Here is a 13,726-nt window from a genome sequence, read left to right on the forward strand (position 1 = left end):
ATAAATGAACAAATGCTGAGAGCAGGTCTCCGTTTTTCAAATTATTTGCATAGGTATAAAACATAATAAGGAAATCTGTCTATAGAAGTTGCACATTATTATGTAACTAACCTTTACTAGAAGTTCTGTTACTTCATAGTGCCCATAAGAACAGGCATTGTGAAGAGGCACTAGATCTCTGGAAAGTGAAGACAAGACCATTGTTAAAAACCATTTTTCAGTAGTAACAATCAGAAAATTCAAATGTCCATCTGACAAAGTAGAAAATCAGATAAAATTTAGAAGACTCTTATCGATAGTGTTAAATGGCACATAGTATAACTGAATGTGACATTATATTTAGGATAAAAAAACTACTGACATAAGCGTTTAACTGGAGGAATAATTGTGGAAGACGCTATTGAATTAAAGACAATAGTCAGGAAAAGCCCAATACATACAATAGTGGTTGCACTTTGGATCTGGTTATTAGCCTGGGGCAGTTGCCATGTGATCTAGCTATAGAGGAATTTACCATCAACTCCCCCTTCATGGATTACTGCCTTGTCATGGTGAAGGAGCTTGCGTAATTCAATGAAGCTATGAGCTATCCCGTGCAGGGCCACCCAAGACGATAAGGTCATAGCAGAGAGTTCTGACAAAACGTGATCCACTGAAGAAGGAAATGGTAACTCACTCCAGTATCTTTGCCATGAAAATCCTATGGACAGTACCAAAAGGCAAAATGATACGATGCTGGAAGATGAGCCCCTCAGGTCAGCAGGTGTCCAATATGCTACTGGGGAAGAGCAGAGGGCTAGTACTAGTAGCGCCAAAAAGAATGAAGCGACTGGGCCAAAGCCGAAAGGACGCTCAGCTGTGGATGTATCTGGTGGTGAAAGGAAAGTCTGATGCTGTAAAGATTTTTCCTCCATAAGATCCATGAATCAAGGAAAGCTGGACGTGGTCAAACAAGAGATGACAAGACTGAACATCGACATCTTAGGAGTCAGCGAACTAAAATGGACAGGAATGGGTGAATTTAATTCAGATGACCATCAGGTATACTACTGCGGGCAAGAATCCCTCAGAAGAAATGGAGTAGCCTTCATAGTCAATAAAAGAGTAGGAAAAGCAATACTGATCTCAGTTCAAATCCAAGGCAAACCATTCAATATCACAGTAGTCCAAGTCTATGCCCCAACCACCAGTGTTGAAGGGGATGAAATTGACCGGTTCTATGAAGCCCTACAGCACCTTATAGAACTAAGACCAAAAAATGATGTCCTTATCATCATGGGGGATTGGAATATTAAAGTAGGAAGCCAAAAGATAACCGGAATAACAGGCAAGTTTGGCCTTGGAGTACAAAATGAAGCAGGGCACAGGCTGATAGAATTTTGTCAAGAGAATACGATGGTCATAGCAAATACTCTTCTCCAACAACCCAAGAGATGGCTCTACACATGGACATCACCACAATCAACACAGAAATTAGACTATGTGCTCTGCAGCCAAAGATGGAGAAGCTCTATACAGTCAGTAAAAACAAGACCAGGAGCTGACTGTGGCTCAGACCATGAGCTTCTCGTTGCAAAATTTAGGCTTAAACTGAAGAAAGTAGGGGAAAGCACTACGCCACCCTGGTGTGAACTAAATCATATCCCTGACAAATATACAGTAGAGGTGACAAATAGATTTAAGGAATTAGATCTGATAGACACAGCGCCTGAAGAACTATGGACAGAGGTTTGCAACATTGTACAAGGGGTAGCAACTAAAACCATCCCAAAGAAAAAGAAATGCAAGAAAGCAACATGGCTGTCTGAGGAAGCTTTGGAAATAGCTGAGGAAAGGAGGGAAGCAAAAGGCAAGGGAGAAAAAGAAAGATACACCCAATTGAATGCAGAACTCCAGAGAATAGCTAGAAGAGATAAGAATGCCTTTTTAAATGAACAGTGCAAAGAAATAGAAGAAAACAATAGAATAGGGAGGACCAGAGATCTCTTCAAGAAAATTGGAGAGATGGAAGGGAACGTTTCATGCAAAAAAGGGCATGATAAAGGACCAAAATGGCAGGGACCTAACAGAGGCAGAAGAGATTAAGAAGAGGTGGCAAAATTACACAGAAGAACTATACAAGTACAAGCTTACAGTCCCTGATAGCCACGATGAAGTGGTCATTGACCTCGAGCCAGACATCCTAGAATGTGAAGTGAAGTGGGCCTTAGAAAAACTGAGCAACAACAAAGCTAGTGGAGGTGACAATATTCCAGCTGATCTATTCAAAATCTTAAAAGACGATGCAGTAAAAGTCCTATACTCAATTTGCCAGCAAATTTGGAAAACTCAACAGTGGCGACAGGATTGGAAAAGATCAGTTTACATTCCAATTCCAAAGAAAGGCAGTGCCAAAGAATGTTCAAACTATCGCACCATTGCACTCATTTCTCATGCTAGTAAAGTTATGCTTAAAATCCTACAAGCTAGACTCTAGCAGTATGTGGATCGAGAACTACTAGAAGTACAGGCAGGATTTCGAAGAGGCAGAAGAACTAGAGACCAAATTGCCAACATACGCTGGATCATGGAGAAAGCTAGGGAGTTCCAGAAAAACATCTACTTCTGCTTCATTGATTATGCTAAAGCATTTGATTGTGCGGATCACAACCAACTGTGGCAAGTTCTTAGAGAGGGGAGTACCAGACCATCTTGTGTGAGAAACCTATATGCGGGTCAAGAAGCAACAGTGAGAACTGGACATGGAACCACTGATTGGTTCAAAATTGGGAAAGGAGTCCGGCAAGGCTGTATACTGTCACCCTGCCTGTTTAACTTATATGCAGAGCACATCATGAGAAAGGCAGGGCTAGATGAATCAAAAGTTGGAATTAAGATTGCCGGGAGAAATATCAACAACCTAAGATATGCAGATGATACTACTCTAATGGCAGAAAGTGAAGAGAAACTAACGAGCCTCTTGTTGCGTGTGAAGAAGGAGAGTGCAAAAGTTGGCTTGAAACTTAACATTAAGAAAACCAAGATCACAGCAACTGGCCCTCTCAATCCCTGGCAAATAGATGGGGAAGAAATGGAGGTAGTGACAGATTTTATTTTCCTGGGCTCCAAGATCACCGCAGATGGGGACTGCAGCCAAGAAATTAAAAGATGCTCGCTCCTGGGGAGGAAAGCCATGGCAAATCTAGACAGCACACTAAAAAGCAGAGACATAACCCTGCCAACGAAAGTGCGTATAGTCAAGGCTATGTCTTCCCAGTTGCAATGTATGGTTCTGAAAGTTGGACCATAAGAAAGGCTGAGGGCCAAAGAATTGAGGCCTTTGAACTATGGTGCTGGAGAAGACTCCTGTGAGTCCCTTGGACTGCAAGGCGTTCAAATCGGTCAGTCCTAGAGGAATTCAACCCTGACTGCTCTTTAGAAGGCCAGATCCTGAAGCTGAAACTCAAATACTTTGGCCACCTAATGAGAAGAAAGGACTCACTGGAGAAGAACCTAATGATGGGAAAGGTTGAGGGCAAGAGAAGGGGACGACAGAGAATGAGGTGGCTGGATGGAGTCACTGAAGCAGTAAGCGTCAGCCTAAATGGACTCCAGAAGATGGTAGAGGAACATTGTCTATGGGGTCGCGATGGGTTGGACACGACTTTACAACTAACAACAACATCAACCATCAACCCACTGTTGTGGACAAATCAGGCTCTGATTGCCGCCCAGCTCACTCGCGTCACCTTGCCTCACAGGGATATAGGGTCTGCAAGATCATCACCCTGCCCCCCCCCAAAAAATTTAAAGACCCTATAGAGTTCCAGAGGAAACTTAGGGTTTTTCCCCCTGAGAATCTGGTGGATAGTTCAGCCAAGTCCTTAATTATAGAATAGGTAGAAAATGGCTACACTGCCTTTATGGTCTACTTGCGTGCTGATCTCAGCATGCATCTTGGTTTACAAAGGAGCTCCAGGAAATAAAGTGGCAGAAGAGACACCTGGAATATTGATGGAGGAGGATGAAATGCAAATTTGGCCAAATACAAGTAAGTATTTGGAATGGTGGTAAGGCTGGGAAAACTATGTCATTTCTCCCCTCTTATTGTGATTGCCAATAGCTATTTGATGTTAATAATCTGCAGGATCTTTGTATAGATCCATCTAATGTGCCAATTTGCAGATGTTCTTAGAATGGGAGACGCTTCAGTTAGTCACTACTGTGCTAGTCACCTAATAGTTGAACAATAATGCACTGCATGTGCGGCTGCTCTCCAAGATAATCCAGATGCTACAAATGGGCAAATCAGATCCATCTCTAGGATAGAAATCTATGAATGTTTACCTACAAGAATTGTTGCTAGTGTAAATATGCACAGGTTTACACCTGTTGAACAGATTTTGCACCATCAATTCCTTTCTCTAGGTATATGCATAATGTCAATGTTGTTGTTGTTAGCTGCGAAGTCGTGTCCGACCCATCGCTACCCTATGGACAATGTTCCTCCAGGCCTTCCTGTCCTCTACCATCTTCTGGAGCCCATTTAGGCTCATGCCTGCTGCTTCAGTGACTCCCTCCAGCCATCTCATTCTCTGTCGTCCCCTTCCTCTATTGCCCTCAATCTTTCCCAGCATTAGGCTCTTCTCCAGTGAGTCCTTCCTTCTCATTAGGTGGCCAAAGTATTTGAGTTTTAGCTTCAGGATCTGGCCTTCTAAAGAGCAGTCAGGGTTGATCTCTTCTAGGACTGACCGGTTTGATTGCCTTGCAGTCCAAGGGACTCGCAGGAGTCTTCTCCAGCACCATAGTTCAAAGGCCTCAATTCTTTGGCGCTCAGCCTTTTTTATGGTCCAACTTTAACTGCAATACATTGCAACTGGGAAGACCATAGCCTTGACTATATGCACTTTTGTTGACAGGGTGATGTCTCTGCTTTTTAGTGTCAATAGTACTGTCAATAGTACTGCTTTATATATGTATTAATTTAAAACAGTTGTTAATCCTATGAACATTGGAATGCAGCCTCTGATCAGTGCATGTCCATATATATATACAAGTACACACAAACACTTGTCACAAATACCTATTTCTTAGGGAAAATAAGCTCCAACAGGATTGGTTTTAATGAGAATTGGTAATCACTGTTGATTAGGTAGGAAGTGCACAGAATTGACATATTTGATAAGGGAGATGATAAATCAAGGGGAGTGGATAGTGCACCTTTTTTGCTTTTTCTCTGAAATTTGGAACTGTCTTCTTTCAGGTAAGACATAGGAAAATATAAGCTCTATGTTAATACAAATCTCTAATGCTCCATCTTCTTAGACACTCACCCTTTATCCTTTGCATGAACATCTGCTCCGTGATGTAGTAATAGCTGCACTATTTTAACACGGTTATAGCCAGCAGCTAAGTGTAATGGAGTTGACTAGAAATAAAACATTGAATATAACAATCTTACATATAACAAATATAACTTAGAAAACAGCTTTTACTTTTTTAAAAAAAAATAAGAGATCTGTTAAACTTGTTTACATTGTTCTCCTTTCCTCAAGTCATGATCTTCTGGCTTACCTTGGTGGATGAAAGGGCATTTCTGGAAGGGATAATAGTATTGTTGTCAATACTATATGTCCCCAGCAGGATCACCCCAAGGCATGAAGGTCATCCTAGTTGCTAGCTAAACCAAACAGGTAACAATAATAAATGAAAAGGTTGGAGGCAGATGTTCATTTTATGGTCAATGGCAAAGGCATTAATTCATACTGGCAGAAGGCAATGGTAACTACTTGTATATTTTTACCAGAAAACCACATGCAGAGAAAAGTATAAAGCGATGATATATAGTACAATGGGTCCCCGACTGAATGGGACTCAATGTGCCACTGGGGAAGAGCTCAGAATATTTCACAGAATTAATGGTGTTTATAATGTGGTTAGACTACCTAGATTCAGGATATCTAGTTGTTGATACTGCCATACAGGAAAAGAAAATCTAAAGCTGCAAAGACAGAATTACAATGGGAACATGGAATGTAAGAAGTATGAACATGAGCAAACATTTTTCAATGAAAAATGAAACAACTGCAAATTGATATCTTAGGCACCATTGAATTGAAATGGACTGGGATTGGATACTTTCGTTCAAAGGATCATACTCATCAAAAACATGAGAAAAGATCGAACAGCATTGTTTTTATAGTTAGGAAGGATATAGCAAGAAATGGGATTAAAAAAAACCGGCTTGCAATTAGACTTTGTGGACCACCTTTTAATATGATCCATCACCCCAATTTATTCTCCTACTATTGATGTAGAAGTGGCCGATGAGTTTATGATCAATTTGAAATCAACAAGATATGCAAGCAAGATTTACCACTATTAGAATGTAAAGTCTTGTCTTGTCTTGTTAGTTGCGAAGTCGTGTCCGACCCATCGCGACCCTATGGACAATGTTCCTCCAGGCCTTCCTGTCCTCTACCATCTTCTGGAGTCCATTTAAGCTCACACCTACTGCTTCAGTGACTCCATCCAGCCACCTCATTCTCTGTCGTCCCCTTCTTCTATTGCCCTCAATCTTTCCCAGCATTAGGCTCTTCTCCAGTGAATCCTTCCTTCTCATTAGGTGGCCAAAGTATTTGAGTTTTAGCTTCAGGATCTGGCCTTCTAAAGAGCAGTCAGGGTTTAAACAGGATAATGTAGTTGAGATATATAACTTAGGAAATCAAAAAGAAAATCAATTTCTGCTGCCCAATTATTCCTTCATAGCTAACACTGTCTTCAAACAACTAAAACAATGGTTGTAAATACATATATCACCAGATGGAATATATAGAAATAACTGACTACACTGTTGCTAAAGGGAGGTAGAAAAGCTTGGTGACAACATTAAAGATATGACCAGGTGCTAACTATTGAACAGAATATGAACTCCACTTGGGCAAGTTCCGATTTAAGCTAAAGAAAGAGAACCACAATGTAATTCCACAATTGAGGGTGAAGGTTCGTTCTCCAAGCTTGAGGGTTGGTTTTCATACCAGGCTAAGTAACATCTTCGGGGGTGTTTAGTGGGTGTCTGTGGTCAGTCTTCTACTTATATTAAGAGCTTCAGGTGTGAGAGTGTCAAGTGAGGGTCTTGTGATGGGCCAGGTGTGAGTCAGAGAAAGGCTTGTGATGGGGAGGTATTTCAGGTCGGGGGGGGCATTGGAGGGTGTGAATTAGTGGGTCAGGAGTGAATCATCAGCGGGAGGCTGGTAATGGGTCTTCTGATGGGGAGATTATGCCAGGTCAGGGTCATTGGAAGGTGAACAATTGGAAGGAGGGGGGCTTGAGGGTTGGTGCTGTCTAGGAATGGCTGTTCCAATTGATTTGGATTCTGAGGGGTTCATAGGCTGGTTGTAGAGCAATGTGTCTGTTGATGGAATTGCTTTCCGAGTGCCAGTCCTTGATGACCTCCCAAGCGTGGGGGGTGGTAAGAGTGGCCAATGATTTTAGTATTGCTCTAATTCACGGGTGTCAAACTCACCGTGTCACGTGACGTGTCGCGATGTATTGTGACTTTTTTTTGCATTGCCAGAGCTGGGATGGGCGCGGCCTCCACATGATGCTACCGGCCCAAGAGCATGCAGTTTCACACCCCTGCTTTAATTGAACTGGTGTTGTTTGATGTCAGTGTGGGTAGCGATCACAAGATCCTCACTTGACACTCTGACACCTGAAGCCCTTATATAAGTAGAACACTGACAGAGACATCCACTAAACACCATTGAAGGTGTTACCTAGCCTGGTAACGAAACATTGGGAAATCAACCCTCAAGCTCGGAGAATGAACCTTCACCCTCATCCTACCCCCAAGCTACAGATATTTGTCACTACTGCACAATACAATTTTCAGAATGTGGCCACCCTATTCAAGGAAAACATCAGGAAGCTGTGAATCTCTTTGTTAAGAGGACCAGACATACTGTTCATGTCTTGAACGCTATGAACTGTGGAATGGACTTAAAGAAGTGGTTCAGAATGAATGTAAAAAGACACGGGATGTAAGAAAATCCTTCAGCTCTTAAACACACCAACAACATGAACACAGAAGGTAACCATTTTATGTTCATTCTTCCTGCTAGCACAAATATAATTAATGCTTAGTTTGGTAGTATTTATTGATATAGCAATTACTTGAACAAACTCAGTTTTCTTAGTGATATTGCTATCTGAGTTTTGAAAAGTTCTATTAAACTTTTATTTCTTAGAAGTAAAAATATAAGAAAAGCAAACCAAAGCTAAAGATTACATCGAGTGAAATATTATCAGATATCTTCAATGTAATTTTCTTTATTTGCTAGTCCAAAAAAAATGTACGTTTAAAAATACCTTTCTGCCATCACTTGCATGGCAATTGACATTTAACGGTGTTAGAAGAGCCATTAATTTTTCTTCATTTCCACTCCTAAAAAGGAAATTAATATTCATGAACATTTTGCAAATTGCATGCTCTCATTTTGCTCAACTTGAGATGATTAGTGACCACAATGAAGTAATTTATTTTATTCAACTCTGAAAGGCTGGGCAAACTATTATTATGTTAAATCTAATTATTAAAAATCTACCTTTAGACTTGATTCTACAAGTGTAATTAGCTTTCTACCTATTATGCATTGTATGTATCATTATGTTTAAATTCCATTTGCCAAGATTTAATGATTATTTTTAAATGATGCCTTATGTAGTGCTTAAAACATCAGGCTAGAAACTGGGAGGCTGAGTTCAAATCCTGCCTTAGGCATAAAATCAGTTGGATGACTGTAAGCCAATCATTTTCTCTCTTAGCCCTAGGAAGAAGGCAATTGCAAACTACTTCTGAAAAACCTTGCCAAGAATACCATGGAGACTTGTCTAGGCAGTTGTCAGAAGTCAAAACCTGACTCAAAGGCACAAACGAAAAAGTATTGTGAAATATGTATAGGTAAAGGTAAAGGTTCCCCCGCACATGCGTGCTAGTCGTTTCCAACTCTAGGGGCCGGTCTCATCTCCGTTTCAAAGCCAAAGATCCAGCGCATGTTCGAGGACGTCTCCGTGGTCATGTGGCCGGCATGACTAGACGCCAAAGGCGCACGGAATGCTGTTACCTTCCCACCATAGTGGTCCCTATTTTTCTACTTGCATTTTTACGTGCTTTCGAACTGTTAGGTTAGCAGAAGCTGGGATGAGTAACAAGTGCTCACTGTTACGCGGCACTCGGGATTTGACCTGCCAAACTGCCGACCTTCTGATCGACAAGCTCAGCGTCCTAACCCACTGAGCCACCGCGTCCCTTTTTAATATGTATAGGTATTGTACGCATATTATCTTGCCCACAAATGTAGCTGAATTGGTATTGCTTCCAAATGGACTGTAAAAGGTGAAAGATCTGGTCCACATATGAAGGTTCAATAAACTGATTTATTGCTAACAGCCTATGCACAGGAAACCTTCTCAATTAAGTCAGATAAGGATCAATGGGACTCTAGGGGAGTTGGGATGTAGTTTGCACAGAGATTCTAGGCTGATACCTCTTTTCATTCTGCCCCCCCCCCCCGGCTTTTTTGTTCATTCTCCTACACAAAGAAAATTGTAGTATAAATGTGTAATATTTTCAAGTGTCTTCTTTCCTGCTACTTGGTGATGACATACCTTTTATTATTTTTCCTTATATTAAACAACTAGAAAGTATTTTTTGAGTACTTTTTAGAGTTATAATACAAGACTTATAATTACGTACAGCAATAAAACTGAACTGAAGAAAAAATGAAGTCTTACCCAAGCTAAGGTTTTCAGGTCAAAATTAATTACAAAAGACCATTACATTTGAAACAAATTAAAATTTAAGAAATACCCTGAAGGAACAAAAAATTTACACAGATGTTCCGTTAACGGAAGAGGAAGGGGAATTGTGCTGCTAATCCTGCCTTGATGTGTACCCTTAATCTGGAACTCCATCTCCCCACCCACCAACGAAACAAATATCTATATACAGGTAGTCCTTGCTTAATGACCACAAATGGGACAGGTAAATCATCACAAAAAGAAACTTCACATGATTGCCGCAGACTTACAACATCACTTCTACTGCAACCATTAAGTGAATCAGCTATGGTCATTAAGGAAGATATCACCATCAAAGAATTTTATTGCTATTTTCTTATTGACCATGCTTGTGTCCAAATGATCATATTAAAACCCTGCAAGAGTTGTAAATGCAAGGCATGGACGTAATGTTATTTTTTCCAGAAAAATTAAACAATAATTTTTGTTTTCTTAACATCACCTACCTGGCACTTTCCAACAGTTCATCTTTCTTGTATTCACCTGAAAATTAATACAGCAATCTTAGGATTTTCTGATTCATGCATGTATTCTTTTAGAATTATTTTCCTTTCTAATGGGAATGGGCCCAATATTCCAACTTCAAAATAGAACCACAGTGGTGTACCATTCCATGTATGTTAGAATGATCTAACAAATCTAGCAAATAGATTTATTTTTTTAAAAAACTTCCTGCGATGGAAGCTCAGACTCTGCACAGCTAATAGAACATCAGTCACAGCTTCCATCCCTGCAGCCACTGGTAGGAGCTAACTCGGAAAGGTTGGGGCAAAGAACAGCCAACTAAGCACATTAAATTAGTAAATTAGAGTCATTGTATCAATGAGATGAGCGGTATATAATTTTAATAATAAACAAAATAAATAAAAAATTGGACTGAAATTACTACCTGCCTGATACGATTTTATTAAGTATTTTGCTTTGCAAAAAAACAATTTGTGGCTTTTAGTACACATAGGCTGAATCTGTGTGGAGACTGTGTGTTTATCTGACTGGGTGTGTATAAACGTTTTGTTGATTAAAAATCATGCTCACAGCCATTTTTTCTGTAATCTGCATTTTAGCTAACACTCAGAATTATTTAGTATCTTAACACTTTTCATCGCTAGGAGCCCCCCTCCCCCGATAGGGAACAAGAGGTTGTTCCAAATTTCTAACTGTTCTCTAAAATAGGATTCCAAAATAGAATTCCTTTCAAATATGGAAAAGTGAGGACATCTCAAGTCTCATTTCAACTTCAGCATAGAACTGAAATAGTCTAATGAAACAACTGACTTGTTTAATGCAATTTCATGCAGACCCACATGATCACACGATCCTGGGACACTGCAAACATCAAATATGAGTCCGTTGCCAAGCATCTGAATTTTGATCACATGACCTAGGCATGTTGCAATTGTGTGAAAAGTGGTCATAAGTCACTTTTTTCGGTGCTGTTTTTAGTGACTTAGAATGGTCACTAAATGAGCTGTTGTAAGTCAAGGACTACTTGTATAAGGCAAAGAGGGAGACTGTGAATCGCACCTTAGCCACGGAAGCCAACTGGTGACTTTGGGCTAGTAACTCTCTCTCTGTCCAACCTACCTCACAGGGTTCTTGTGGAGAAAATAGAAGGAAGGTGTGTTGGATATGTTCACCCCCTTGAGTTATTTATAAAAATAATAAAGGCAGGACATAAACATACCTTGTTCATTTTCATTGGGAATTTTTAAAAAAAATCTCAATTTTTAAATAATAAAGCTCTATTCCAAAACCCAGATATTTTCTTTAGGATTTCATGCTACTTTAGCTTCGTTATAACTAAAACAGATGCATAGAACTCTTAGATTAACCAAATCTGGAACCCAGGAAACAATATTTTATGAAAAAATGTTACCCTTTCTGGTATATGGCCTGGCAGTCTGAGGGGTTGCCATAGTTTCTGTCTGTTCTACATGATCTGGCATGCTCTAGATCTTATCAATTAAATAGTGAAATCTCATTAGACACAGGAAGCAGCAGGCCTGGAATGATATTCCCCAATAGATTCATATATTCTTCCTAGGACTTTATTCAAACAAACTTTTTTAAATTTTTTGCTCCGTCCTTAGGCTGTGGGCTAGTATAGGTGACAGACCCCTTTGGAGAAAGACTAGTTTATATGTGTGATACATGTATTATTTTGAAATGGACGTCCAGAATCATGATGGAAGCAGGCAGCATATCAATTTAACAAATATTAATAAAGAAAACAGATAATGACCAGAAGAAATGGATTATGGAAGATTCCACCCACCTGTAAGCACTGCTTTTGCTGATGGATCTGCTAAGTCAAGTGCTGTTCTTCCATCAGTATTACGGATACTCGGATCAGCACCATGCTGCAACAATACTAAAAGGAGCAGGAATATATTTAAAATCCTGTGGTAGAATGTTTAGCCTTCCTGCAGCATGCAATATCTCAAAACCAATTATAACTCTTCCCCAGTTTTTGAGATGTACAGTATCTTTCGGAGCTAGTGCAGTGCAGTAGCTAAGGTAGACTAGGAACAGGGATACTTCACATTTACCTTCACCCACAATACTCCCTGGAGGACCAAGCCAGACACTATCTCCCAGTTCAGTCAATAGCCTATTGTGATTAATTTATCTAATGGGATATATCTGAAAAAGAACATATCAAATACAGCCAGGCTAAAATCTACATTAATATCCCAAGCCGCTTCTTTGATTTATCTTTACGCTAAACAGATTCTTCTCAAAGACACTTATTCAAATCATTTGCAACTACGTTTGTTCACCCAAGCTGAACAACCATCTTTACTTAACTTTGCTTTCAAAGAGAAAAAGATGATGAAATTCAGAAAGTCTCTATAAGCCATATCAGTAAAATTTCCTTAACTGTTCACGTTCCTGATCTTCAGAGCTTTTCACTTTGTTTTAAAAAAACAGCTGACCAATTCTGATGACACTCTGCTAAATTTTCAAGGAAATGCACAGAACTGGAAATTAATTTCTTGTGAATAATTTAAGTGCAGTTACTCATGTGCCAAATAATCAGACATTCAATTAAAGAAAATGAAACTATTCCTTCTACAAGGCTTCATTAAATTTAATCTCTTACGTTGAGATTGAAAATTATATTATTAAGAAATTATAGTAGCATGTATTTGAAACACATCTACTTTACAGAAATGAAGATATAAATTCCCATATATTTTTATTAAATTTTGATGCTACTTTTCTGCCTAAAAGCACTCAAAATATAACATGAAAATACTTTAATCCACAATACTTTATTCTAAAGCAATAAAATTGAACACGCAAATCAATCCAACAACTAATTATATTCGTTTAAAAAAATTAGTGACAAAAGTTAATATTTGTTTTGAAAGTCTAAGAACATTTTAATATTTCTATGTAGCAGGACTAAGCAAGAACCAAGGAAAAACATAATAAAGGAGCAGAACAACCCTGGAAAACATATTTCAAGAATAAGTATCTTATACCACATTTTCAGTGCTATCTATACTGGAAACATTTCTTTTCCTTTGCTGCTTATCTGTATGTTTCTCTCTCTCTCTCTCTCTCCCCCTCTCTCTTTCCCAGCTGGAACAGAAAATGTTTATTTTGCATCTCTATCAGTCTCTTTCCTCTGGCAAAAAAAATTATGGAAACTGCAACTCTGAGCTTAGGACTACAAATTCAAAATTATATCAGGACAAATTCCAATTAACATAATAGTTTACTGCAAAATACTTATGAATCATGGAATAAGGTTATGTTGGGCTGTTAATTATATTTCCAGGCACACACTAAAGCATAAACTTCTAAAACATTCTTAAAGGTGATCATATTACTAATTCCTCAGCCAACTGGATTCTTTTGCAACACCCATAAAAATCAA

General features: G+C 39.2%; 1 protein-coding gene across 4 annotated transcripts in view; it reads right to left on the reverse strand.

Moving 5' to 3' along the window:
- The window catches only part of TNKS2 (tankyrase 2), a 44,209-nt gene that overhangs the window by 24,602 nt on the left and 5,881 nt on the right, over window positions 1–13,726 (reverse strand). For all 4 annotated transcript variants that reach the window (XM_081329394.1, XM_081329396.1, XM_081329393.1 and 1 more), the window contains exons 3-7: window positions 12,116–12,211; window positions 10,287–10,323; window positions 8,350–8,425; window positions 5,313–5,407; window positions 112–178 (exon numbers count right to left, since the gene is read on the reverse strand). In XM_081329394.1, coding sequence (XP_081185520.1) covers window positions 112–178; window positions 5,313–5,407; window positions 8,350–8,425; window positions 10,287–10,323; window positions 12,116–12,211 — 371 coding nt within the window. The remainder of the gene's footprint in view (window positions 1–111; window positions 179–5,312; window positions 5,408–8,349; window positions 8,426–10,286; window positions 10,324–12,115; window positions 12,212–13,726) is intronic.

This window comes from Vipera berus, assembly GCF_964194415.1.
Source record: "Vipera berus genome assembly, chromosome: 5".
In the NCBI taxonomy this organism is placed as follows: domain Eukaryota; kingdom Metazoa; phylum Chordata; class Lepidosauria; order Squamata; family Viperidae; genus Vipera; species Vipera berus.